This window comes from Halichoerus grypus, chromosome 14 (genome assembly GCF_964656455.1).
Source record: "Halichoerus grypus chromosome 14, mHalGry1.hap1.1, whole genome shotgun sequence".
NCBI classification, from domain to species: domain Eukaryota; kingdom Metazoa; phylum Chordata; class Mammalia; order Carnivora; family Phocidae; genus Halichoerus; species Halichoerus grypus.
This window is the reverse complement of record NC_135725.1, coordinates 48,158,191-48,184,336: the sequence shown is the minus strand read 5'-3', so window position 1 is coordinate 48,184,336 and position 26,146 is coordinate 48,158,191. Positions and strand designations below refer to the sequence as shown.

Below are 26,146 nucleotides of genomic sequence, written 5' to 3'. Positions count from 1 at the left end.
AATAAATAAAATCTTTAAAAAATAATAATAATAAAAAAACAGAATCACATCGCCCAGAGGAAAAGCTTTGCCTTTATGAAGCTGATGATGCACTTCATCTCATTTTGTACATAAGAGAATTTACAATGGTAAATAATTAGATGCTTTATGCCAAGTTTCTCTTGTATTGTGAAGGCTTTTTAACTTCAAAGAAAAACAAATGTCTAAGGAAACTGCAATTAAAAAAATAAAGAGTTGAATGAATAGGCCACTTCATGTTTTCTTAGTTCTAAGTTCACAGTTAGGAATTTCTAGGAAGGAAGGTCTTAAAATCCCCAAAATCTTTTTGTTTCAGTAGAAGTTGCAGAGAAAAAAGTAAATCATTTGAATCACATGTTCTTCAATTGTCCCCTCTACTCTAACCCATTTTCATAGAATAGCCAGATGAGAGCTTAGACCAAGAGGCCTATGCACAGATTCAGAGGAATTCCAAAAACTCACCGCTGGAATTGGGATTAGGAAGTATCTCTGATCCAGAGGCCATGAGGAAGCTAAGGTGACTTCCACACACTCCATTCAAGGGAACAAAAGCTTCTCTTTGCCCACTTCTTTCACTATAGACCTGAAAGTTGTTTACTTCTCAGACAAACAAATTGTACTTCCCTAAACACACTACATGGAAGCAAATATTGTCCCTCTTCCTAATGAGTGGTTTAGGAGTTCAGGCCTCAAGCAGTATTCATGGGCATAAACCTCATGATTACACAGAACTCACTGATGTACCAACATTGTCAAACAGTACCAACACTGCATAATTTGTTGCTTTTGTACACATGGTAATAGAGACTATGAGCAACTTGAGGTGAGGTCTTGAATCTTATTAACCACTTTATTCCCTGTGTCTAGCAGGGTGCCTGGCACAAAGTAGGGGCTTGATAAATAGTTGTTGAATAAACAAAATTCTAAGCTAATACTTTTTCCTTATGTTTAATTCAGTCATGGAAAACTATCACTTGAGCACCTATTATGTAGCAGATACTACAAAGCTGTGAGTAGACAGACAGGAATCCTTCCTCAGACCTTATAGTCTAATTGAAATTGATGACATAACTTCTACTTCTGATGACTGACACTATTATGGTAACCTTGGGGATGGACAACACTACTGCTGACCCTCAATTTCCTCACATTCAATTTAATGTTGGACAAAATGACCTACTCTATAAGCTTATTTAGTTCTAACTTATTGTAAAGGGTACGAAATGTATAAAGCATTATGTAAATTAACTTAAGTTTTAAGATTATAAAATTATTTTTTAACTTGAATATGACTCAAAATGGATATTCCCCCAGTTCAAAAGCAATTCAGCTTCTCAAATGGATACATGCACATCACTGTATGAACCACATAAAGAATCCAATGACTCTAGCATTGTTGTATTTTTAAAGCAGGTCTCTATTGTAAAATGTAACTTCTTTGAGAGCACAATATTTTACATTTGGTATCCTCTATAGGATCTAGTACTTTTCAAAAAAATAGCATTTGAAAAATGAATCAATGCAATGGAAACAATTTAAGAATCACCAAGGATCCTAAACTGAATGGTGAATGGCATTTAGAGATCCAAGAACCTCGTGAAATTATATGCAAAACTGGGCATAGGCCATTGTGTGGAATTCTTTGGTTTTACCAGAGTCTCAGAGAGATCTATTATCCAAAATGGTTCCTCCATTCAGTATATATTAATTGAATATCAACTACTTGCCCGGCATTGTATTATGGTTTAGGCTTAGAATCTAAAACTTTTTTTATAAATTATGAATACTGATTACAACAAATCTTTACAAGATCTGCTTTCTCATATTCACACCACTAAAAATAACGCATACTGTATTAAATATATCTACATCCTAAATCATCATCAGATTCTATGCATTTATGATATTTGCTGGTAAAATATATATGCATATATATACACACACATACATACACACATATGTATAATTTAAGAAACTTTTAGTGAATCATGTTGCTCAAGCTGTTTAAACTATTTCTAATTCATCAACTATCTTACACCACAGCTGCGTTTTCATTTATTTCTAACAATCACAATGAAGATACTGTCCTTAAAAAAAAATGATGACATATAAAGAAAACTGCATGAAATTGTTATTTATAAGCAGTTTTCTCAGGGACATTCCACTTACTGAAATAAACAGCTTTCATATGCTCCAGATGGAGAACAAAAAGTATTATTAAAATCTCATGGAATCCTCTAAAATTTAATGACAGTATTTCCCCTTTGGAAATTTTATAGCTCTCCTCAATGCATTAAGCATCATCTACCTACAGTCAATCAATATTTATCTGAGCAAGTATTTAAATTTTCTGAGTAAGACTATTTTTACCTTTAAGAATGGCTGCCCTATTCTTGCCACAAACATATGGAAAGGAATATTTCTCCAGATACAAAGATTAAAATCCTAACCCACAGTAGACGTTCACTTTATGATATGAAAGTTTCTATGTAGCATGATTCAAAATGACGGTTTCAAAACAACATTAACTTATACTATGAGGAAACCATTCATTTCTAATTCCTACACTCTACCAGAACTTAGATGCAATTAGTGATAGTGGCCAGGAGATGGTGCAGTCTCATTTCCTAAAATTTACTTCATAGGCTTTGTGTAATGTACAAAGTTCACTTTAAAGAGAAATGTTTTATTAATGGCACTTGTTATCACAATTGGCTGATATGAACGAAAAGTAAGACATTCAGAAAACAGTAAGGAATTTAAATTTCTCAAAAGTTTTACTTATTACTAATCACTTATATGTGAATAGAATGCTTTAAAATACTTTGAATAGCTTTTTTTCTCTCCCATGTACAAGGAACAGATGAAGGAACAGAAGGAAAGAAAAAGTTCAGAGTAATAGTCATTTAGAATTACCTCAACTTTTCAATTCTTCCTTTTAGTTCATTTTATATGCTGGGTTGCTGTACACTTATAAATGTATTTTACAACTATAAACTCCATTTTTCCACAAAATAAAAACAAGTATAATTACAGGAATTCTACAACTGATATTTTAGGGAGAAAATTCATAAAAGTAAAAATATTTCCTGAAATGACTTTATTCAAGGCACATATAATGTGTAAATGCTTCTTTCACTTAGTAAATGCTAAAGAAGAATCTTTCGATCTCAAATCTATCATATTGGTTGTAAAAAAAAAAAAATAGTATTTTTAAGGTCTAGTATGCCATTCACATCCATAGTGTACACACTAATAGGTGTGGGTATGTGGGTTGTATTGCATGCTTCTAGAAATACTCCAAAAAGGGAGAATAGGCGAAATATTACAGACTGTCTTGATTTGGCCTGGAATACAATCTGCCACCAGTTACTGAGTCTTTGCTGGGAAGGCAGGAAGACTCCCTAATCATTCCTGAAAATGCATAATCCAAAGCTGGTCGAAAAGGCAATGCTGGTACCAACCCCGGAGTTAGGTAAGGAGACATAAAGCCAGAGAGCCCCCTTCCTGGAGAGGAGTATGCCAGCCGGAATGGATTGATACCTAGTCTAGGATTTAAACTGTAGAGACTTGAATCACCTCCATAAGAAGCAGAAGCAGTTTGAAGAGGAGAGAAAGCTGATTTATTCCCTAGAGTTCCAAAACCAATTCCACCTAAACTAAAATTTGAAGCTCTCTGAAAAGCTGTATTTTCCAATTCTCCTGAGTTTGCTAGGTCCCTGGCGTCTGGTTGTTCTTTCCCATTTAGGACCTGTTCAATGGCTTGAACCACATCCCCTTTGCAGAAGCGCAGAATGCCTTCTAGCCGGCTACGCCTATAACTTGGGAAAATCCTGGTAAGGATATCAAGAGGGTCTCTTGGTCTTGAGGACGGTGTGGGAAGGCTGGCTCTGGTAGCAGTGAAGTCTTTGGCCCACTCACTTTCATTTCCTGATTCCAGATCAGATGAGGACAGGGACCTGGGACTCTCTTCCCCTCCTGATAGCTCCCCAGGGTGAAGAGGCTGAATACTATCTTCCTGATTCAAGCTTTCTGAAATAGATGGCCTGATGTTTTGTTTTCCAATGACACCATTAGACTTAGGAGATGATCCCAGAGTACACTGATGGGATTTAGAGACTGGCTCTTCTTGTCCACTCTGGCCTGGGTCACATTTACTCGCTTTTAGTTCTGGGGGATAGAAAAGAAAAAAAGAATCAAATAAAGGAAAACTTCCCAAAACACAGACAGTACTGCCTACTTGAAGATAATGCTGGATAAAATAATTCATTTACTCATAATATATTGGTAATATTTATTTGCTGCAAGAGACTTCAATGAATAAGAATTTTAAAAGGTCCTTCAGAAGTAAAGGCATTGGAATAGTGGGAAAATGCTATTAGGTCATTCCAAGATCACAAAATTATATAATATATAAATGCTGTAGTTATTTAGGAATCAGAAGATAAAAGTCTATTATTACCCCAGCTATTAACGCGAAACCAATATCTCATGTTATTTGCCCCATTTGGTGATTTGAGATTTTCCTAAATTTTACCCAAATTTCATTGTTATCCTGGTGAGTTTTTTTTTTTCCAAAATGACACTATGCAAAAAGAACTAAATAAAATGACTGTTTAGATAAGAAGTCAAAGGAAGGAACAATCTCAGTATGAAAATGAACATTCTATTTAATAAATAATACTACGTTTCAATTTTTTTTTAATGCTCACATTTCAGGTTCCAATTACGTAACCTGAATAATGTGAAAAACAACAAAATTCTTCATTTCACCTCAAATCTAAACCAATAATCACCACTACTGTACCAATCTCAAATCATACCAGAGCTTACATATTTCATTTTATTTGAGAGATGATACAGACTTGGTATTTTTCAATAATCCCCTATGAAATATGGACTTTCTTTTTCAATCCCTAGGAAATATTTTTTTAAAAGTTTAGAGTCAAGTTGTTTCTAAAAGAAAATTATAAACTGCACTATTGCACCATTGCAATCTGTACGTATCTTCAAAGTATCTTGTAAAACCAACATACTAGTTATTTGCTTCAAATCACAACTCCCTTCCAATATTAAGGGCAGTTTTCCAAAAATATTTGTACACAAAAATCTGATTTTATACCTCAACATGTGAGCATATTAATATTAATAAAACAGTAACATTTTAAATGCCCTTTTGCACAGTTTATGCCAGGAAAATAATAATGTATACATTCACTAAATAACTTTTATTTTGGTTTACATTTCCTCTTATCCTATAAACATATTTTACCTCTATTTCCATTAGAAAGAGTAAACTGTCAAGTGGGATACTCAGTATTTCTGTCAAACCTTCTTTTTCTATAAATGTTATGAATTCAACAAAACAAATACTGCCTAAAGCAGTGATTTGCACACACAATTTGCAATGCTCCTATGGTTTCTCAAGAAGCAGTCCTAAATTCTAAAGAAGTATCTATACTTCATTTTAAAATTAAAGTGTGTGCAATTTAACACTTTGAGGGTTAAAATTCTGTCATTGTATCAAACAGATAACAAAAGAAAAGATGTTGTTCTGTAAAACTACAAAGACTCTCTAGTATTTTCAACTTTAAAAGAAACAATGAAACTTTTCTAATGAAGTCTACCAAGTGGGGAGAGATTGGCCTTGGTCCACCATCACATTTTATTTCTAACTATGACCCACTAAATACGCACCCCCCCCAAACACGTAAGGTATCAAAACTTCATGACTACAGCAATTTACGCACAAAACAATTTTTACTAGTATACTGTACTCATAGAGTACAATATAATGCAATAAAGTACTGATTGCATAAGACTCTGGAGAATAAGGTATTTTTAAGATACTGTGATATCATTTGCATCATCTCTCTGTTTTCTCAACTCCTGTATCTGGTTTTATTTCTTTACTTTTATCATTGTATATTTTGTCTTATATTGGATACATATAGTCTTCCTTCTTTTGTACATAAGTTTTTTTGTGCGCAGAAAAATCTTATTCGCCTCTGAATCACTGTTAGTCTTTGTCTAATGAGTGAGTAAATTAAATAGACTACTGCAGCTCATGGATATTGGGTAAGAGGATGCAGTCAGTTTAGAAAAACTATAGATGTGGCTTTTCAAAAAAGTAGGTCAACTGAGGCAAAGAATAAAATAAAAAGAGAACACTTTGGGTACTCCCCCCAAAATCATATAAATCAATGTCTAACAGAGAGTTAGCAGCCAGATTTCATGGTCAATTTAGTTTACAGAATTTTTCTTTTTTATAGCAGTTATTATTTGCTTAATGACTTTGTTCTTCAGCACTCTTTGATTTTTCATGAGAAATGTTTAATGTTTTGTCCACTGAAAAGAACTAGAACATGGGCAAAACATTGGCATAGGTGAACACAAAATCATATATGCCTTATTTAAATACAGAGAGTCTTTTTCAAAAGTACATCCTGTGATCCAAAAGATCTGCAATTTTCACAATTCAGGGAAGTTTTCTAATTAATAACTTACTTTTCATTACCAGAGAATTTCATATGATACAACCTGGCTTGAATTTATAAAAAAAAAAAAAAAATACTGAAATGACATTTACACTGCTAGTGTTACCTGTAGAGGGCTGGGAAATTCACTAAAATACAATGAGATTTACATCAGCAGGAAAACTTAATTTGAGATAACTCTAATAAAAAAATGCTCATATCTTTTTTACATAACAAAGGGGATGGTGATTTGCGGTCAAAAAATAAGAGGAAAAAAATTAAAACTCCTTGGATAAGATACTGGACTTTGAAATTCTTCCTCCCAATGGTTTTACAAATCTGGAAAGCCTAAATTCCTTTCCTATGGGAAAGAGCTGAAACTTTAAATTTAGAGCTTTCTACACTTTTGGAGGTTAACAAACAGTCATGGGGTGGTGCTTAACATTTTTAAGGGAAAGAAAGGAGGTAAAAAACGGTTTGGTAGATTTCAGATTTCTTTCCCACTTCTAGCTGGCACCAAAGGTTTGCCCCAAAGATGAGGAACGGTACTCTCAAACCTCAGTGAATTTCCCAGGAATACTGGAAGATTAACTGTGGTTTTATAGCTGAAAAGAGTACAGAGCAAGCCCAAAACCCAGCTTCTCTAACTAAGCTTTTCACCCAATGCCCGCTTCAAGGTCTAACTCACCCAAAGTAATAGCGACTTGGATGCAAATTCTGTTCCTAGCGTGAGTTGCTCATCCATCACTCGCTTTACTTTTACATTATCTTATCCTATCACCTAAGGGTGCAGAACGCCCTTTCAAGGTATGTGTCTCTAACACCCTCATTAACATTTCTATTACAGAGCAGTTTCCCAGAACTTAAATGAGTGCTTCTTTTAAACAACTTTTCTTGCCCACCACCAACGCATGGCTACTTGTTTCCAAGAGTTTTTTTCCAAAACAACCATTTTTCTTTGCAAAGGGTAAATGAAAAGACCAACTTACCTTGTTTTAGCTCCGTATTATCTGGTTGGACAACTTGGAAAGCAGGGGTCGCCAGACCAGCCTGCCTCAAGGCACCCAGTCCCAGCGCCGTCACCGCCGCAGGGCCGCCGGAGGCCTGGGAATTCTCCGTTCGGTTGCCGGGGCCTCCAGATGTCCGACCCCCAGGCCCGCAGGGTCCAGGGTACAGGAGCCTCTGCAGCCCCCGGGCCTCGCTCTCTTCCTGGGCCTGTTGCCGGCGCAGCGCCACCTGGGCGGCCATGACGCGCTGGCGCTCCGCAATCAGGGTGCACTTGGCACACGCGCAGTCCCGCCAGCGGCAGAAGCGTTTGTGGCCCTTGAGTGCCGACACGACGCCGTGGTTGCGACAACGGGCGCACTTGGGGGTCCGCGGGTAGCCGCAGCCCACCGCACCCACGCCCCTCTCCAGTCCGGGAGCCGACGGGCAGCCTCCGCTTCCCGTGGCGGCTGCGGCTGCCCGCAGAAAGAGGCTGGGTGGCCGCAGGAAAGTTGGAGGAACTGGTATCCCCGGGGGTACTGGCAGCGCCGGAGACGGGGGCGGAGGGGCGGCCGCCACCAGCCCCGGGGCCAAGTGGGGTCGGCCGCTGCCGCTGCGGTCTCTGCTGCCACACTGTGACTGCTCCATTCCCGAGAAGTGTCCGGCGAGCGAAGTGCGCAGTCCACAGCTAACCCTGCCGGAGCGGGGGCCGCGAGGACCGGCCGTGGTCCCGCTGCCTCCCACCCACACACGGACAAAGTTTGACAGAATTCCCGCCGGGGGCTGGAGACGCTAAGAGGCGCAGATGCCCAGTGAGCCTCAAGAGTCCCGGGGCGCTAAGTTAATGCCCCTCTGCTCCGCGCGCTCAGCCCTCAGTGGGTGAAGGGACGGCTGGAGAGGCTACCCCGCCCACCGGGTCTCCCCGCCGAGCGCTGAAGCCCTGAGAGGGCGGGCGGGCGGAGTGGGACCGCCTGGGAGGAGGGACGGTGGGAGACACAAGAAACCTCTTGATGGGCTGTCAAGGTCCCTTCCCCAAAAAAGCCGTTTTCTCCCACTTGCCTCCCCATGAATTCCTCAACGTCTATTTTTGTGAAATAACCAAGCCCTCTGCCATGCCTCTTACCGCCCTTCTTAAATTAAGCAAGATTGGAAGTTCTTTTCTCAGTCCCACACTTCTCCAAGCAAGTTTGAAAATTTGGATGTGGAGTTGTTTTTCCTTTTCCTTTTCCTTTTCCCTGGTGAAGTTTTCCGGATGGTAGCATGGCCAGTGTTAATGAGAAAGCACAGCTTGACAGATGGCAAATATTATGCACCTGAAAGATGCTTTATTTTAAACGGGTCTTAGGACTGCATCAAAACAATGGATAAATAATGAAGGGAGTTCATTCACATACGGATTCTTCTCGTTCATTCTGTTTATTTACAAATGCAATTTTGGATTGCACGCATTATTATATTTTGAAATGCGACCACCCAAATAAGTCTTTATGCATTTCTTATGTGGAAGTCTTTATAAGCAGCAATTGTGTTCAAGCTGTTTCAAAAATACTTCACATTTCTATTGTAAAATACTGGGAAAGGCCATTTAGACCATTCTTTAAATATGCCATCATAATATGCACTCTTAAAATACGCATTTAATGCCCTTAATCTTAAGAAAAGATCATATTGCTTTTAAACCAAAAGAGCATTTGAGGCAGAAAATTCATGAGTGTTTGTTCTTAATGGAAAGGAGAGTCAGGACTGTCAGTTCTTCAAAATAATATTCAACTACAGGCAATTCATATTCTAGCCCTAAAATGGTAAGTAACAATGACATTTTTACCATCACAACCACGGACATCCAAAGCAGACACTGCTAATCAATGTGGGTTTTCTCCTGCCTGCCCACTTCACACCATCCCCACCAACACCATCCTCCCATATCAACATCCTAACATCCTATCATAGAGATTTTGCACCCCTTCCCAAGCACTGGAACTACCTAGGGAACTTCTAAAAGATAGATTCTCCAATCCAAGTATTCTGATTCTTTGGGTCTGAGTCTTTAAACTCTCAAGGTGATGATTATATACAACCAAGCTTTAAAACTAAGACTCTAGGAACGTCTACCCTTTGCAGATTCTATAATACTCAAATTTTCTCATACTTCTAGATCTTTGTTCAATCCACTCCTGTCTGATAGCTAGTTATTCCCTAACTGTGGAACACAAATCCAACATTTAAGAAATGAGTTTTTAGTGCTATGTGGATCATTAAAGTACAATGAAGGGGTGCCTGGGTGGCTTAATCAGTTGAGCATCCTACTTTTGATTTTGGCTCAGGTCATGATCTTGGGGTCCTGGGATGGAGCCCCAAACCAGGCTCCGTGCTCAGTAGGGAGTCTGCTTGAGGATTTTCTCTCTGCTTTAACCCCTGCTCATGCTCTCTCTCTCTCTCAAATAAATAAATAAATCTTTGAAAATAAATAAAGTACAATCAATTACCTAGTGAGAAAACAATTCCTTTTCTCTATTATTTTTAAGACTTGGTAAGCTAAAGGAAAAGGATCAACTTGATAAAAGTATGTCTTTAGAATCTCTACAGACTTATTGTGCTTTATAACAACAACAACAAAAATTAAGAGCTTCAAGTACCATTGTTTACCTGGAATTTAACACTGTTTTTCTGTTTTTATTTGATTATCAAGTTACCTTCCAATTATGGCAGCAAGTGATACTGGTTTTCATCCAAGGAAGTGAAAATAATTTTTAAGTGAATGTATTTAAATAAGACATGTGTCTATTTAAATGAGAAATAATCAATGTGTGAAGGACTGACAATTAATAAACTTTGGTGACAAAAATTAAAGATCTAAATCAATGGAGAGATACGCCATATCCATGGGACAAAGACTCAATATTGTTAAGAAGACAATTCTACCTACATGATTTATAGATCAATTTCAATCAAAATTTCAGCAAACTTTTTTTGGTAGAAATTGTCAAACCCATTCTAAAATTCATATGGAAATGCAAAAGAAGGACCTAGAATAACCAAGGATAAAGTTGCAAGGCTAACAGTATCTTGTTTCAAAAGTTATTACGAAGTTACAGTAACCAAAACAGTGTAGCATTGGTGAAAAGATAGAAAAATCAACCAATGTGACAAAACAGTGTTTAGAAATAGACTTACCCATAAGTAGACAACTAATTTTATACAAAGGTACAAAGACAATTTAGTGGACGGAAAATGGATAGTTTTTTCCAAACAAATTTTGCTGAAACAACTAGACATCCGTATGCAATGTGAAGGGACAGTGAAAGATGGATAGGAGGGATTACAAAGGATCAAAGAAGACTTTTGGAGATGATGAATACATTAGTTATTTTAATTGTGATAATGATTTGTGTATATACATATGTCAAAACTTATCAAATTGTGTACATTATATATTTGCAGTTTATCGTTTGTCAATTATACTCTGATAAAGTCATTATAAAAAATAAAACCCCTGTTGCTCTGGAAAAGAAAGGCATAGAATAATGTGAAAGTATTGGAAGCAAAGGTAATCCTAACCTTAGCGCCCAAAACTGGAGCAATGATTTTAAACACTTGTAATTCTCCTCAAACACACTGGAAAGCTTAAATCTCTTCTCTTAAGACATGTTCTCTCTTTTTCTCAAATTATGTATACTTTTTTTTTCTTTTTACTCTGACAGCAATTGAGTACTGTGGCTGTTCTTATAAGTCACTGAGAAGATATTAACAGCTGCAATTTAGCAGTGGCAACAGTTTCATCAAATGAAAAGGTGATGAGAAAGAAGAAACATGTTTTTAATTAAAGTGTGTGCAAGTATCACAAATACGTCACTTACAAATTTATAAACAAAGTAAAAAGAAAAAAAAAAACCAGACTGGTCTAATAAATGGGAACTGTAGAGGCATTATCAGAAGGAAGGAAAAGGATCTAATAAACAGAATCTCTCCCAAGTCCAAAAACATTAATGTACCTCCCTTTTAAATCATTCATTTATACTCGAATTCCTTGTCAACCTAAACTCTTACAGTCAACTGCCATTTTTTGTAGGTTCGTTAAAACAGTGAATCAGCATAGAGGAGTGGAACTGTGAATCAGCAATTGCAAATATAGGCCTGGCTCTGATCTTAATTAACTAAGATCTTACAACTTGAATTGGATAGTTAGGTTCTCAGCTTCACTTTTCCCACTGACAACTGAAAACATTAAGTCATTTTCAAGGACAGTTCCACGTCTGTGGTTCATTTCATTTGCCAAGTCTAGTCTGTGTTCTTAATCTCTAAAGAACATCATTACTACCCCCTCTAAAGCCTCTGTCAAAGCATCTCTCTTGCTGGTAGAATATCCTGGACTAACCTGCTAGTAAAGGAAAGTTAAAGTATATGTGCTTAGCTTGGCTGGAAGCTTTTGGCAAGAGGACTGTGGATTTGGAAGGAAAAGCTCAAATTTGTCTCTTCTTTCATGCATAAACATGTACAATTCACTCCATGGCTTCAGCATAAAGATGAGCACACCTTATATAGTCCATCTACTCCAAGGTTTTCCAGAGCCATACTATGTATGCTAATATCATGTTTTGTCAGTCTTGAGGGGTCTGAACTACACATCTCTTTGCCTGGGGTTCTCCAAAAAGTAATTGAGCATTAATCCTGATTGGGAGACCAGTCCGCAGACTGACAAAAATTTCAGCCATTGGACTGTGGTTCATCAAATGGCTAAGCATCCCAGGTCTGGAAAGAAACAGGTCTCCTCTGGGACATAGCCTTTCCTTGAGTATTGTTGGGAGAAGGAAGAACATGTTTGGTGATACATATAATTGGCCAAGAAATGTTACTATCCGAAACCCAGTATCTACCAGTAAATGCTCCCTCCTGAAAACACCCTGCAGCTAAGGAGAGATCATTCTTTATACCAGAGCTGTAACTAACCACAGCATTGTGCATTTTAGGAAATAGAACTTCATTAGAGGACATCATCTCTGAACCCTTGCTCTGAGATGCCAAGAAGCCAGTTGGAGACCATACACATTATTCCCCCCCATGCCCCCACCATCAACAGGACACAGATTACAAAATAGAGTAGAAAGTGTTTTCCTTTATTGCTTTATGAGCTCTTTCTATACAAGATGATGTTTACCTGGAATCATAATAAACTAACAAAGACAGAGAATGGAAAACTACCTATTTTTTTTTTCTGTATCCATTTCTAAGTGCCCAGCAAATGGTAAACACTCGATACATTTTTGAAAATAAAGAATGGATGCTACAGAACTTACTTGTAGTTTGGCTGAATAGGCACTAATATCACATTACTTTTCCTTTGTATTCTGCAATTTCCAGTGCACTAAAAATTAATCTCTTCCAGGTTTACCTCTGTGGAGTTTATATAAACTAGAGTGTGATTTCTTTTTAAGTATGGTTTATTGTTTACTTTGTTTTCTGTACTTTTGTTTAATATTAAATAAGGTACTTTATGACAATGTTTTCATAAAGAAAAAGTCTTATGAAACTCTACAGTTACACTTTTAATACCACTGTACCGTATTCAGTACTTTTCAATATGTTTAGATCTAAGCATATACAGTTGCTTATGAATGTGAATGATTAACGCATATCTTTACTTCTACTCTTTTTTCTGCATATAAAAACTTTGTAATATTTTATATATAATAATTTTAACTTCATAATGTGATAAACATTTCCCATTTTTTTTTAAGATTTTATTTATTTATCTGAGACGACCCACAGAGAGAGGGGCACAAGCAGGGGGAGTGGCAGAGGAAGATGGACAAGCAGACTCCCCACTGAGCTGGGAGTCGCAGGGCTCAATCCCAGGACTCTAAGATCATGACCTGAGCTGAAGGCAGACACTTAACCGACTGAGCCACCCAGGCGCCCCAACATTTCCCATTTTTTAAAGATTTATTGATTTGAGAGAGAGGGAGAGAGAACACGACAGGGGAAAGGGCAAAAAGAAAATCCTCAAACAGAAAGGGATGAATAGGGGCACCTGGGTGGCTCAGTCGTTAAGCGTCTGCCTTCAGCTCAGGTCATGATCCCAGAGTCCTGGGATCGAGCCCTGTACTGAGCCCCACATCTGTCTCCCTGCTTAGCAGGAAGCCTGCTTCTCCCTCTCCCCCTCCCCCTGCTTGTGTTCCCTCTCTCGCTGTCTCTCTCTCTGTCAAATAAATAAATAAAATCTTTAAAAAAAAGGGGGGGGAAGGATGAATATGTGAATTGAAAATGTTTTCTATATTTCAAATTACCTCCTTAGTATAAATTGCTATAAATAAAAGTACTGAATTAAAGGTTCTGAATATTTTTAAAGCTTTTGACTTAGGTTACTAACTTTTTTCCTGAAGACATCAGACGAATTTTAATTATAATATGCAGGTCATTTCATTATTATCCCATGTATTCTCTTTTGGTTTTCTTTTAAATGGCAATGGTTTTCTTACTATGAAATTGGGGCTGCTTTCTCCTGAAATAACAGCGATAAGCCAGAGTTCTTTAGGAAAATAATTCTACAAGGTTTCAATTCATAGAAAAATAATCACCATTTGGCAAATCTTTGGTTGCATATTGGGAGGAATTAAAGGAAAACATGGCAAAAGATCCAATCATTGTAACATACCCTAATGGTTCCTTGAGTAAATTATACGGCCTTTCACAAGCTTGCTGATTTAAACAATTCTTTATAAAAGAGAGCTGTTGACTTAGACTATAACAAGAAACCTTGGTGCCATCGTGGTTAATTGCATAAGCACATATTCAAAGCTATGCTCTTTATTTAGTTCACGCTAATGGAGCTAAGTCTATCATGTAAACAGGCTCAGAACTTATGAAACTCTTGTTTTATTTTTTTACTCAGGATATTTAAAGTTAATTCATGCTCAGGGATTGAGATAAGCTCTGTGATTCGTCTTCACTGAATGAACCCACTTTCATAAATTAATGTATGTGAAAACATTTCCTCAGAGTTCAGTCCTTAAACAAACAGCAATACAGTTTCACTCAGGAAGTATGTGAAAGCCCTTTATGTGGCTATTAAAGATCGTAACAGAATGAATAGCGCATATTAAACACTGAGGCTTTTTAGTAAGAAGTCTAATTAAAAATTACACCCCAGATAAGTTAATTTTAAAAACAACCATTAATCAATAAGTTTCCCTCATAAAATGTTACCATGTTAAAGGAACTTCTTTATATGAAGGACATCTCTCTTATTATAGCTACCTCTTAAGAGTTGGATTTTGTGTATCATGCACCATGCTCGGGCTTTATGTATTATGTCATTTAATAGTCTTAATCACCATATTGAGGCCAATTATATTATCCTAATTTTACAAATGAAAAAAAGTTTCAAAGAGAAGAAGTTCTCAAGATAGTCTAATGTTCAGACTCCTTACACTCACACTTCTCCCCAGAAATCAGGTTAGTTTTACTGTAGTACAGACTTGCAAAGCCGCCCATTAGGTAAAGTTGCCCATGATGTACTTACTCAGAAGGGATACTTATTGGATGACTCAGGAGCAATCTTGAAAATGCACCTATTCTTTCAGTTATCAACAGTCCCATTAAAAAAAAAAGTGTGAAGAAAAAAAGAAAATTAAAAGTGCCATAGTTTGCACATCTTCTTTTAGAAAAGTTTAATGATGAAGTTTTTGTTGTTTTTCCCATTCTTCCCCCACCTTCTTATCTTTCCACCTAAATAACAGTAAAATAAATCAAGGCAAAAAATTTTACCATTATTTTTTTATACCACCAGAAATTTCAAACATGTTTTCCTTTTACTCTCAAGCATCACAAAGTCAAATTAGATATCAAATTTTACACCTTCAAAACTGACATTCAATTCAAAGGTGATCTTTTCCTCCCAAGGAAAGTGTTGTAAGACCTGCCATTCAGCATTAGAAAAAAATGGTTAAAGGCTTTCCCAAAATAAAAATTTACAAAGGAAAAGTTCATATATGTCCATTTAGAAAACAAAATAGTTAACTTTAAAAAGCAGAAACATTTTGGGGCGCCTGGGTGGCTCAGGTGTTAAGCGTCTGCCTTCGGCTCAGGTCATGATCCCGGGGTCCTGGGATCGAGCCCCACATCGGGCTCCCTGCTCAGTGGGAAGCCTGCTTCTCCCTCTCCCACTCCCCCTGCTTGTGTTCCCTCTCTCACTGTGTCTCTCTCTGTCATATAAATAAATAAAATCTTAAAAAAAAAAAAGCAGAAACATTTTAATGTGCTATTTCCTACTGTATTCCATTGATTGAACACAAAAAGGATATGTAAATCAATTCTTCAAATATCCTCAACTCCCTATTTCTTCATGAAGAATTGCCATAGGACCTAGAAAATAATTTTTTGTAAGTTATTGTTATAATATATGATGAAATTAACTTTGAAAGGAATTACACATTTCTGCCTTTTTCTCTTCTATCCTTTGCTATGCCAGAGTCTGTCTTCTGGAGCTTTCATTAGAAGTATCCCAATTAAAAAGCTGTGTGAGTTTAAAAAAAAAAAAAATGGCTTCCCTTCACAACAAGGATTCTAAATAAGAAGTAAATTTGGTAAATCAGTACCTCCCTGGCTCTCAGCCATTCACATCTTTTGGTTTTGAAATTCATTTCTTTGTGAGCATAAGGTGGTTGTTACGAGGTGTTGTCAGGCCTCTGACAGGGTTATTGTGCATGGTAGAAGGTGGGAGTTTTTGATCAATGTCTTCAAAGTCAAAGCTTGGAAAATAATAGGTGCACATCAAAACCCAGTGCCATAATGCAGTTCACATCGGGCTCTTTCAGGTGGCCCCAGGGAATTACTTAATGCTCATGTTGAGCTTTACAATAATTAGTCATCTATAATGGTGTACTAAGATTTATGTGAAGACTTATAACTTGAGATTCATTATCAAATGACGTTCAGGAAAATCATTACCAGAAGAAAAATAAAGGAACTTACCCATTTATTGATGTTCTCCTCCCATTTTTTCTGAATCCCTGACTGATTGCATTTCTGTTCTTAAGACATCTTTTATTGACTCAATATCTTTGTATTATAAGAACGCCCATGTTTAATTTTTTAGGCCATTTATGCAATTATTTCATGATATCCTGCCTAGTAGATCAAGTTACTGACCTTAAACCTTTTTGTTGTAACTTTTCCTAGATTCTTATCACTTTTCCAAAAAGCCTTAAACATTTACAGTTGCTTTAAAATGAGGGTGGGTTTTTATGTTATTTTTAGTTTTTCCTTTTCTAGAACAGAGTTATTGGTAACATTTAAGAAAAAAGCTATTTTGTTCATATATCCATACAAATAGCACAACTGTCATATATCATATGATATATATCATATATATATGTGTATATATATGATTTCTTAAAGAAACTATTAAGTCACAGGTGGAAAATATACAAAAAAGTCAAATCCACAGTTAAGAGTTAAATGTACCATATGTTTCTCGAATACTGAGGCACAATGGGGTGCATTAAGAAACTCATTAAGTCAATGGAAATAGCAGCTGGGCTCTATAGAGATGTCTATTCACTTCTGAAATAGAAAAACACAAAAATAGTGGACACATCCCATTTCTTCTCAGATTTGAACTGATCATGTTAGCATAGGGCTAGTGCAATGAGAAATACTGATGTACCTTTCCTCTCAGCATCTAATTAATTTCACTTTAATAGTCTTTTCTTTATGTTTCCCAGTGATGGCAAAGATGTCTATCTCCCCTTACTTTTTGAATTTTTCTTATAAATAAAATTAAAACTTTGCCAAAGCACCTAAATAACAGAGTAATGCACATTGAGCCTAATAAATGAGTTGGGCAATAAAAAAAAGTCTGAATATGTCTGGTTTGATTTTATGGGCTTCAGAATGAAATGAATTTTGTAATAATACAAATTGCCCCCACTAAAATTTTGTGTGATTTTGGGAAAGGCCTTAGTTCTCAAGGCATTTGGGTTTTTTCCTCTATAAAATGCAGTTTCAGATGTTTGTTTCTTCTATGTCAGTCACTTTAAGAATCTGATGAAATCTCTGAGAATCTGACTTGTGCACATATAAATAAAATTTACATAGCATTTCAAGTGCCTTTTAGACTGGGAACCATAAAGGATTCCCAAAGTCCCTTCCTGGCTTAAAATTCTATGGTTCTATAACTAATATCAATACAAAACTTCCTTTAATTTTTAAACTAAAATTTTTAAAGCACATCTACAAAACTGAGACCAAGTCTCTAAGGTCTCTGAAGTGTACCTTGGAAGGAATTTAATACAGAATTATGGAATCTTAAGAGTTCAAAGTAACCTTAGCATTGATTAGTTTTCTACTGATAGATTACAAGTCATAATATCTACATTCATGTTTTACCAAGAACAATGCTCTGAAACAGAATGAGAAAATAAGCCTGAAAAAAGTAACACCTCCAGCCATTTTGGTTCAATAATAGTAATTCATATTCTTGAATTTATTTTCTTCTTATATCATCTTCAAAATTCTCACTGAATTAAGAAATGTTTAACTAAGGGGACAAAACAAAAATGTTTTCCCTACTTGGTAGTCACCACACTACAAAGGTTAAATTCCTCAGAGATCATTCAAGTTTTCATGCCTAAATAATGAATTCAGAAGCACAAAGCATGAATTCTAAAAGCAAAATCCACATTATTATCATAATGGCTTAAATCATTTGAAATCCTAAAGCAGGTAAAGTCAGGTCCTACAGTCTTTCAAAATTCCAAGCCTCTCAGGGGTTTCCTTTTAATGTTTTCTGCATCTGTAGAACTTTTAAAAAATCAATTGAGTGATATGAATATTTAGACACTACTTACCACCCTAAATTATTTAAGCTTCTGTATTTTTAAATATATGTGTAACTTCATTTTAGCTGAGGGAAGTTTTTGCCCCACTCAAATGTGTGCTCTCCTCTTCAGTGAAAGGTTTATCAGACTTCACATGCTGTTCAGATAAAGGGGTGTGGACTGTTAGATTTTCAATCAAGCTATGGACATTTGGAATTTGATTTGGGATGGAAAGCAAGAGGAGAAATTGCTAACAAAAAGAAAGCAGGTATCCCGTCTCTTTGCTATCTCTGTAGTCTTGTACTCTTAACTGATCCCTTGTCATAAGTTACCAAATGCTCTAGTAGCTGCTCTCTTGCAAAGTCCTCCTTCAACCACATTAAAATACCATTCCTTCTTACCTCTCCTTCATAGCCAAATCTCAGGAAGAGTTGTCTAAATTCTTCATCTAGGATCTACTTCTTCATCTAATATTAAGCCCCCAGTCTCATCAAACAGGTCTCTATTCCCTCAGTTCACCAGCAACATTAGTAGGGTCACCAATGATTTCCATGCTGCCAGATCAAAGGACACTTTTCATTCTTCACCTGCTTGGCCTCTCAGAAGTATTCAACACAATTAAGTATACTTAAAATCCTTCTCTCTTGACTTCCATGATACCATAATTTCCTGTTTTTTCTCCTACTTCTCTACTTCCTCTCAATCTTATTCATTCCTCCACTTTTCCTTTTTCCATATATAAGCCTGTTTTGGTCCATTTGTGTTTATGATTATTTAATGCCTATTTCTTCCCATAAGGATAGGAAACAGGACTATTTTCTTTCCTGTGTTCTCAGTGCCTTGATTACCTAATAGATAATCAATAAATATGTATTAGACAAATGAACGGAGAAGGCCTGGAAAGGGATCTAGGTATGACAGGTCTCATGGGCATCTAGGATCGTTTTAGGGGACTGTGAAAAACAAAACAAAACAAAACAAAAAACAGTTCATTTCACTACAGAGTACACTTCAAGTGTGTGATCAGAAAAAACAATCCATAATCCATTAATTATAAAGACTCTATTGGTATAAAGAGGTATTTCTAGATACATGGGAAAATGGAATAATATAATTAATTACTAGGTGGTAATTAATTCTATAGAAACACATTTGTTTAGCATTCTCTGTGTGTCAATTCAGGCTGTCTGGGAAGCAGACACCAAGACATAATTAGAAATGCAAGAAATTTATGGGGGGGGCACCTATGGAGGATAAGGGGAAAGGGAGCAACAGTAGATAGAAGAGCTTTAAACCATGATGCCAGTCTGACCCCTGCAAGCAGATACAGGAACAAGAGGACAGTTGTGTAGGAAGAGCCTCAGACTATAATAGTGTTCTGAGAATGTCTCCATCAGGCCAGCAGGGATCCCCAGAACAAAGACTACCTGTTAGAGGAATCCTGCTTTGGGCAGAAATGGTCTGATTCTAGTCACTGGCTGGGAGAAGCCTGAGGAGAGTCTGACATCAGTATGAACACTGTGGTGAACACTTCCTTGTAGCAGGTTATTTCTCAAAAGGAGAGCTGACTGGTGCACTTTCATCGATGTTGTGCTCTGAAAGTTTCTATAAGTCATGTCTAACTACTGTCTTAAATGGGACAGCATGTAACTTTACTCTATGGGCAGGAAGTATATTTTTTTTTTATTTTTTTTATTGTTATGTTAATCCCCATACATTACATCATTAGTTTTAGATATAGTGTTCCATGATTCATTGTTTGTGCATAACACCCAGTGCTCCATGCAGAACGTGCCCTCCCCAATACCCATCACCAGGCTAACCCATCCTCCCACCCCCCTCCCCTCTAGAACCCTCAGTTTGTTTTTCAGAGTCCATCATCTCTCATGGTTCTTCTCCCCCTCCGATTTCCCCCCCTTCATTCTTCCCCTCCTGCTACATTCTTCTTCTTCTTTTTTTCTTTCTTAACATATATTGCATTATTTGTTTCAGAGGTACAGATCTGAGATTCAACAGTCTTGCACAATTCACAGCGCTTACCAGAACACATACCCTCCCCAGTGTCCATCACCCAGTCACCCCATCCCTCCCACCCCACCCCCCACTCCAGCAACCCTCAGTTTGTTTCCTGAGATTAAGAATTCCTCATATCAGTGAGGTCATATGATACATGTCTTTCTCTGTTTGACTTATTTCGCTCAGCATAATACCCTCCAGTTCCATCCACGTCGTTGCAAATGGCAAGATCTCATTCCTTTTGATGGCTGCATAATATTCCATTGTATATATATACCACATCTTCTTTATCCATTCATCTGTTGATGGACATCTTGGCTCTTTCCACAGTTTGGCTATTGTGGACATTGCTGCTATAAACATCGGGGTGCACGTACCCTTTCGGGTCCCTACTTTTGTATCTTTGGGGTAAATACCCAGGAGTGCAATTGCTGGATCATATGGTAGCTCTATTTTCAACTTTTTGAGGAACCTCCATACTGTTTTCCAGAGTGGCTGCACCAGCTTGCATTCCCAAGGAAGTATATTCTTAAAATTGACCCCATTATTATTTGTCAAAATAATTTATAAAATTTTCCCACAATTAACAAACACATGACAGCTTTTTTTTTTGGCAGTTCAGTTGTTTCTCCTTTCTAATTCCTAAGAGTTTATTTAAAGATCTGTGGAACATCAATGTGCCAGAATTGGGCTAAGATACAGACAGAATCTTTGGCTTCTCTGAGGCTAGTTCTTTCTCAAATGGTTCCACTTATATTCGAGATTGAGTAAACGTTCTATCTTATGAACTTGGCAGTGAGGATTTCAGGAACTTTATTTTTTAAGTCAAAATGTCTATCGTTGTGTTTCTTCAAATTACTGTTTATTTTTTTCCTTACCTTGCTCTTTAAGTCCTAACTCTGCTTATGTATTCTCTCTGATGAGAGAAAGACAGCTGCCTTAATTTTTATATAAAATTTTCAGTAATGTATTTAATCAACAAACATTTATCAAATATCTACTATATGTCAAAATCCATGCTGGGTAATTTAGTTATAGTATCTCATTGGATCCTTGTAACATTCCTGTATGATAATTATCATGCTTGCTATTTTGAAATGACAAAGCAGATGCAGTAAGTTGATATATAAATCCAGATGCAGTAAGTTGATCATGCCAAAGCTCATGCTACTTCTACTGTACCTGCCTATTTATTTGAGCTTACTGAGGAAGGAGGGCAACTTAAGGTGATCCATGTTTCAGCAAATACAGAATTAAATCATCGTGATACTAGAAAGGCACATTTTCTAGTTCAGAGCTTAGGAGAAATTCCAGAACTAGAAAGGTGTTCCTATTCCAGTCTCTTGGCTCTTGGCCATCTAATCCCAAATATTAAAAGAATCTTCCTTAAACAAAGTTTCCTGAATAAGACTCCTCAGAACTCATGGACATTTCAATAAAGTGTGATAATGTTATGATAACCAGAATTATGACATCTACCTTAATCTTTTGCTTTATAACAATTAAATTCAATTCTCATAATATTCTATACAAATAATAGTAATACCAAAATAAAACTAATAGCATCAGTCTGTTTCAACTATAAATATTTTGTAGATTTACTTAGAGTGAATTTCAGTTTAACCCCTAATTTTATGATCTATTAGTTTCAAAATTATTTCTATTTGATCTGGAGAAGCTCAAATGAAATCTGGCTGTCTAAATATCAACCTACATTTATATATCTGCCTCATAATACTATATATACATATATCCATCAAATTTCCCCAATATCTATTAATAAATAATTTATATTATTGTATTTTAATTGAAAACTGGTATATAATTTCTGAAAGGCTGAAGATCACATTATCTTGCCCACCTTTCCTCTGAGCTCTTATTAATCTCCTTAGGCTAAAACTATCTTTAGTCTACAATCTCTGAGCTTCCACCGTAGACACATAGAAGAGAAATTAAAAATAACACAGTAATGTATCCTTCAGTAATTAAAGATAATAGAGGCAAACTAGATAGATTAATTAGGGGTCAGTGTAGAATATTGGTAGCTGTCTTCAAGGTGCTCAGGCCATTGACATAATTTTAGAGAAATAACATTTCCCATTTGTGTTTAGTACCCATCAAAATTCCCCATTCTAATAACCATGACAAGATGTAGGAATTGCATGACAAGGAATTTTCTTTTTCCCAATATACTTATGCTTCTCAAGATAATGCCTCTTCCTCTGGAAGGTCAAAGACAATTCTGACTATTTTAGCATCTGGAGAAGAAAGAATACTCACAAGAAAAGCATGATTATCAACTGGGAATAACATAAGTCAGAAAGACAAGTTCAAACCTGTCATCCAATAGCATAACTTAATAGCAAATAACAGCATAACTCTCCTCAACCTATGTCCTTCCCATGTAAAAACAGGAAGTGTACATAAAAATTAAATAAGATATGTCAAAAGACCTAGAGTCATGCCTGACATATAGGCATTCAGAAAATGCAAGTTGGTTCAATGATGTTAACAGTGCCAGTCATGCTATTCCCTTTGCAAAACTTTTCAAAACACAGAGGATTCTTAGAAGATTCTCTAAGATGCTAAAAGTCTGGTCAAACAAGAAATATCAGCATTTTATTTTTTTTTTTTTTTAAAGATTTTATTTATTTATTTGAGACAGAGAGAATGAGAGAGAGAGAGAGAGCACATGAGATGGGGGAGGGTCAGAGGGAGAAGCAGGCTCCCTGCCGAGCAGGGAGCCCGATGCGGGACTCGATCCAGGGACTCCAGGATCATGACCTGAGCTGAAGGCAGTCGCTTAACCAACTGAGCCACCCAGGCGCCCGAAATATCAGCATTTTAGAAGAGCATTTGATGTAAATAATTTATATTTAATTATGTGTACTTTCAGAGACTTCTAATTTCCACTCTGGCATGTAAGAAGGTTGGAAGTCATCATTCTGTCCTAACAAATAAAAACTTGAACTGAGGGGCACCTGGGTGGCTCAGTCAGTTAACTGACTCTTGATTTCGGCTCATGTCATGATCTCAGGGTCATGGGATCGAGCCCCCCATCAGGTGCCATGCTTAGTGGGGATTCTACTTGAGGTTCTCTCCCTTTCCTTTTGCCCCTCACCCCCAAAATAAATAAATCTTTTTAAAAAGTTGAACTGAAAAATCAACAGCTCTTCTTAGATTCATTACTGAAGTGAGATCATAAGGCAAACTGCTGCCCACAAAAATTAGAGAGACAAACAGGTGGATACAGAGAATCACTATTGGAGAGAAACTCATGAGCAGAAACTTCCCTAGGAACTAGTATTGGGTAGGAAAACCTGAACTGTCATTGACAAATTGCTGGAGGCTCAACATGGACAAAACTGAGAGTTAAAAATTCCAGAAAGACCAGACACTTTTGTGAGTTTTACCTCCAAGAGCTCTATCATGTTCTCACAGCAAATGCCAGAGAAAATCCCCTTCTGCTTCTAGCAGGGGTAGAAGAAAAAGAAGCATCTTGATATATGTCGAAGTATTCTATTTTCTTAAAAAGCCTACCCCCAAGAGAAACTATTTTAGCATAACCTACACTATCGGGGCAATATCAGAGCCTAAACAACCTGGGAGAAGGGAAATATGTAACTCCAGCACTCTCTAGCCATCCTGTCTGACCTAAGAAGGTGGGGAAGAGAAGCACTTGTGAAGCTCACAACCCCAGCGGCAAAGGCTCACTAAAAGGCTGAGACCTAATCACAGGACTATGGATCTTTTCTCCTCCTCCCATATCTTCCCACCAAATTACTAAAGACCTATTTACTATAGTATGTCACATCTGGCTTTCAATTAAAAAAAAAATCTCAAGGTATAATAAAAGGCAAAAAACAGAGTTTGAAGAAACAGAGCAAGCATCAGAACCAGAAAGGGATATGATAGGAATGTTGGGATTATCAGCGCAGGAACTTAAATCACCTGTGATTAACATGCTAAAGCCTCTAAAGGAAAAAGTATACAACATGCAAGAACAGATGGGAAATGTAAGCATAGGGATGGAATTCTAAGAAAGAATAAAAAAGAAATGCTAGAAGCCAAAACCACTATAAGAGAAATGAAGCATATCTTTGGTATGAGATTGAGGGAAGAAAATCTGAGTTGGAAGATATGTCAGTAGAAACTGAAAAGGAAAGAGAAAAAAAAGGACTGGAAAAAAAAAAAAGGAAAGAACTGTGGGATAACTACAAAAGGTATAACATATATGTAATGGGAATATCAGAAGGAGGAAAAAAAGAAAAAAGAACAGAAGAAATATCTGAAGTAATAATGACAGAATTTCTATCAAATTCATGTCAGACACCAAACCACAGATTTTAGAGGCTTAGGAAAGTGCAAATAAACAAAGAAACAAACTAAAAACAAACTCACTACACCTACATATCACATTCAAACTGCAGAAAATCAAAGATAAAGAATATACCTTGAAAGAAGCCAAAGGAAAAAGCTCTCTTACATACAGAGGAACAAAGATAAGAATTATGTCCTAATTCTCAGAAACCATGCAAGCAAGAAGAGAGTGGAGTGAATACTTGAAGTGTTGAGATTAAAAAAAAAAAAAAAGAAAAGAAAAGGAAACAAACCACCAACCTCCAATTCTGTATCCTCCAAAATTATCCTTCAAAAGGAAAAGAGAAATTAAAACTTACTCAAATATTGAGGGAATTTATTGCCAGTAGATGTGCCTTCAAAGAAATGTTAAAAAAAAAAATGTTTTTCAGAGAAAAGGAAAATGATATAGATCAGCAACTCAGACCTCAGCAGCATTAGAGAAAAAAGTGAAGTTAAAACTAAAAATTTTATCTTTTTATACTTAATTGAACTAAAGGGCAATATTTTTTTCAAAATAATAATAATAACAGCAATGTAATTGATTGCTATACTTATATATAAGAGAAATGAATGACAGCAATGAGAGGGAGAAATTAGGAATATTTTATTATTATAAGGTACTTGCACTATCTGTGAAGTGGTATACTATTAACTGAATGTGGCTTGGATTAATTGTAAATGTATATCGCAAACTCTAAGGCAACCATTAAAAAAAGTTTAAGAAAAAAAGTAAAATGAATAAGCTAGGAAAGAAAATGGAATCATAAAATGCTCAATTAAAACCACAAAAGGCAAAAATTAGTGGAAGACAAAAATAGGAATGAAGAACAAGGGTAATAAATAGAAAACAGTGACAGATATGCCATATATTAATCCAACTATACCAATAATTACTTTAAATGCCAAGAATCTAAATACATCGGGCGCCTGGGTGGCTCAGTTGGTTAAGCGACTGCCTTCGGCTCAGGTCATGATCCTGGAGTCCCTGGATCGAGTCCCGCATCGGGCTCCCTGCTCGGCGGGGAGTCTGCTTCTCCCTCTGACCCTCCCCCCTCTCATGTGCTCTCTCTCATTCTCTCTCTCTCAAATAAATAAATAAAATCTTTAAAAAAAAAAAAAAAAAAAAAAAAAAAAAAAAAGAATCTAAATACATCAACAGAAAGAGATTGTCAGAAAGGATCAAAAAACAAATCCCAAATATATATTCTCTACAAGAAACTCACTTTAAATATAAAGACACATATGAATTAAAAGTAAGTGGGTGGAAAAACATCTACCATGCTAACACTAACCAAAAGATAGCTACAGGAAGTACTTTCAGGCTGAATGTTCCTTCTATGTTAATACAACTGTTAATACTTTAAAAGAATACTCAAACTTCTGCTTCCATCCTTGATGTTGTAACAAGGACAAATTTATCCTACCTCTTGACATAAAGCAGACAAAAATATACAAACCAATGATTTTCAGACA

General features: G+C 36.5%; 1 protein-coding gene across 1 annotated transcript; it reads right to left on the bottom strand.

The window, feature by feature from the left end:
- Positions 1-3,113: 3,113 nt before the first annotated feature.
- DMRTA1 (DMRT like family A1) lies at positions 3,114-8,126 on the bottom strand. Its single transcript, XM_036082659.2, has 2 exons — positions 7,484-8,126; positions 3,114-4,188 (listed from the first exon to the last, which is right to left on the bottom strand). The coding sequence occupies exons 1-2, from the start codon at positions 8,124-8,126 to the stop codon at positions 3,344-3,346; spliced, it is 1,488 nt and encodes a 495-aa protein (XP_035938552.1). The 3' UTR covers positions 3,114-3,343.
- Positions 8,127-26,146: the final 18,020 nt, after the last annotated feature.

Coding starts and splice junctions, on each gene's coding strand:
- DMRTA1 (XM_036082659.2), bottom strand. CDS start 8,126: ATGGAGCAGTCACAGTGTGGCAGCAGAGACCGCAGCGGCAGCGGCCGA. Junction 4,189..7,483: donor TAATACGGAGCTAAAACAAG/GTAAGTTGGTCT, acceptor TCTATCCCCCAG/AACTAAAAGCGAGTAAATGT.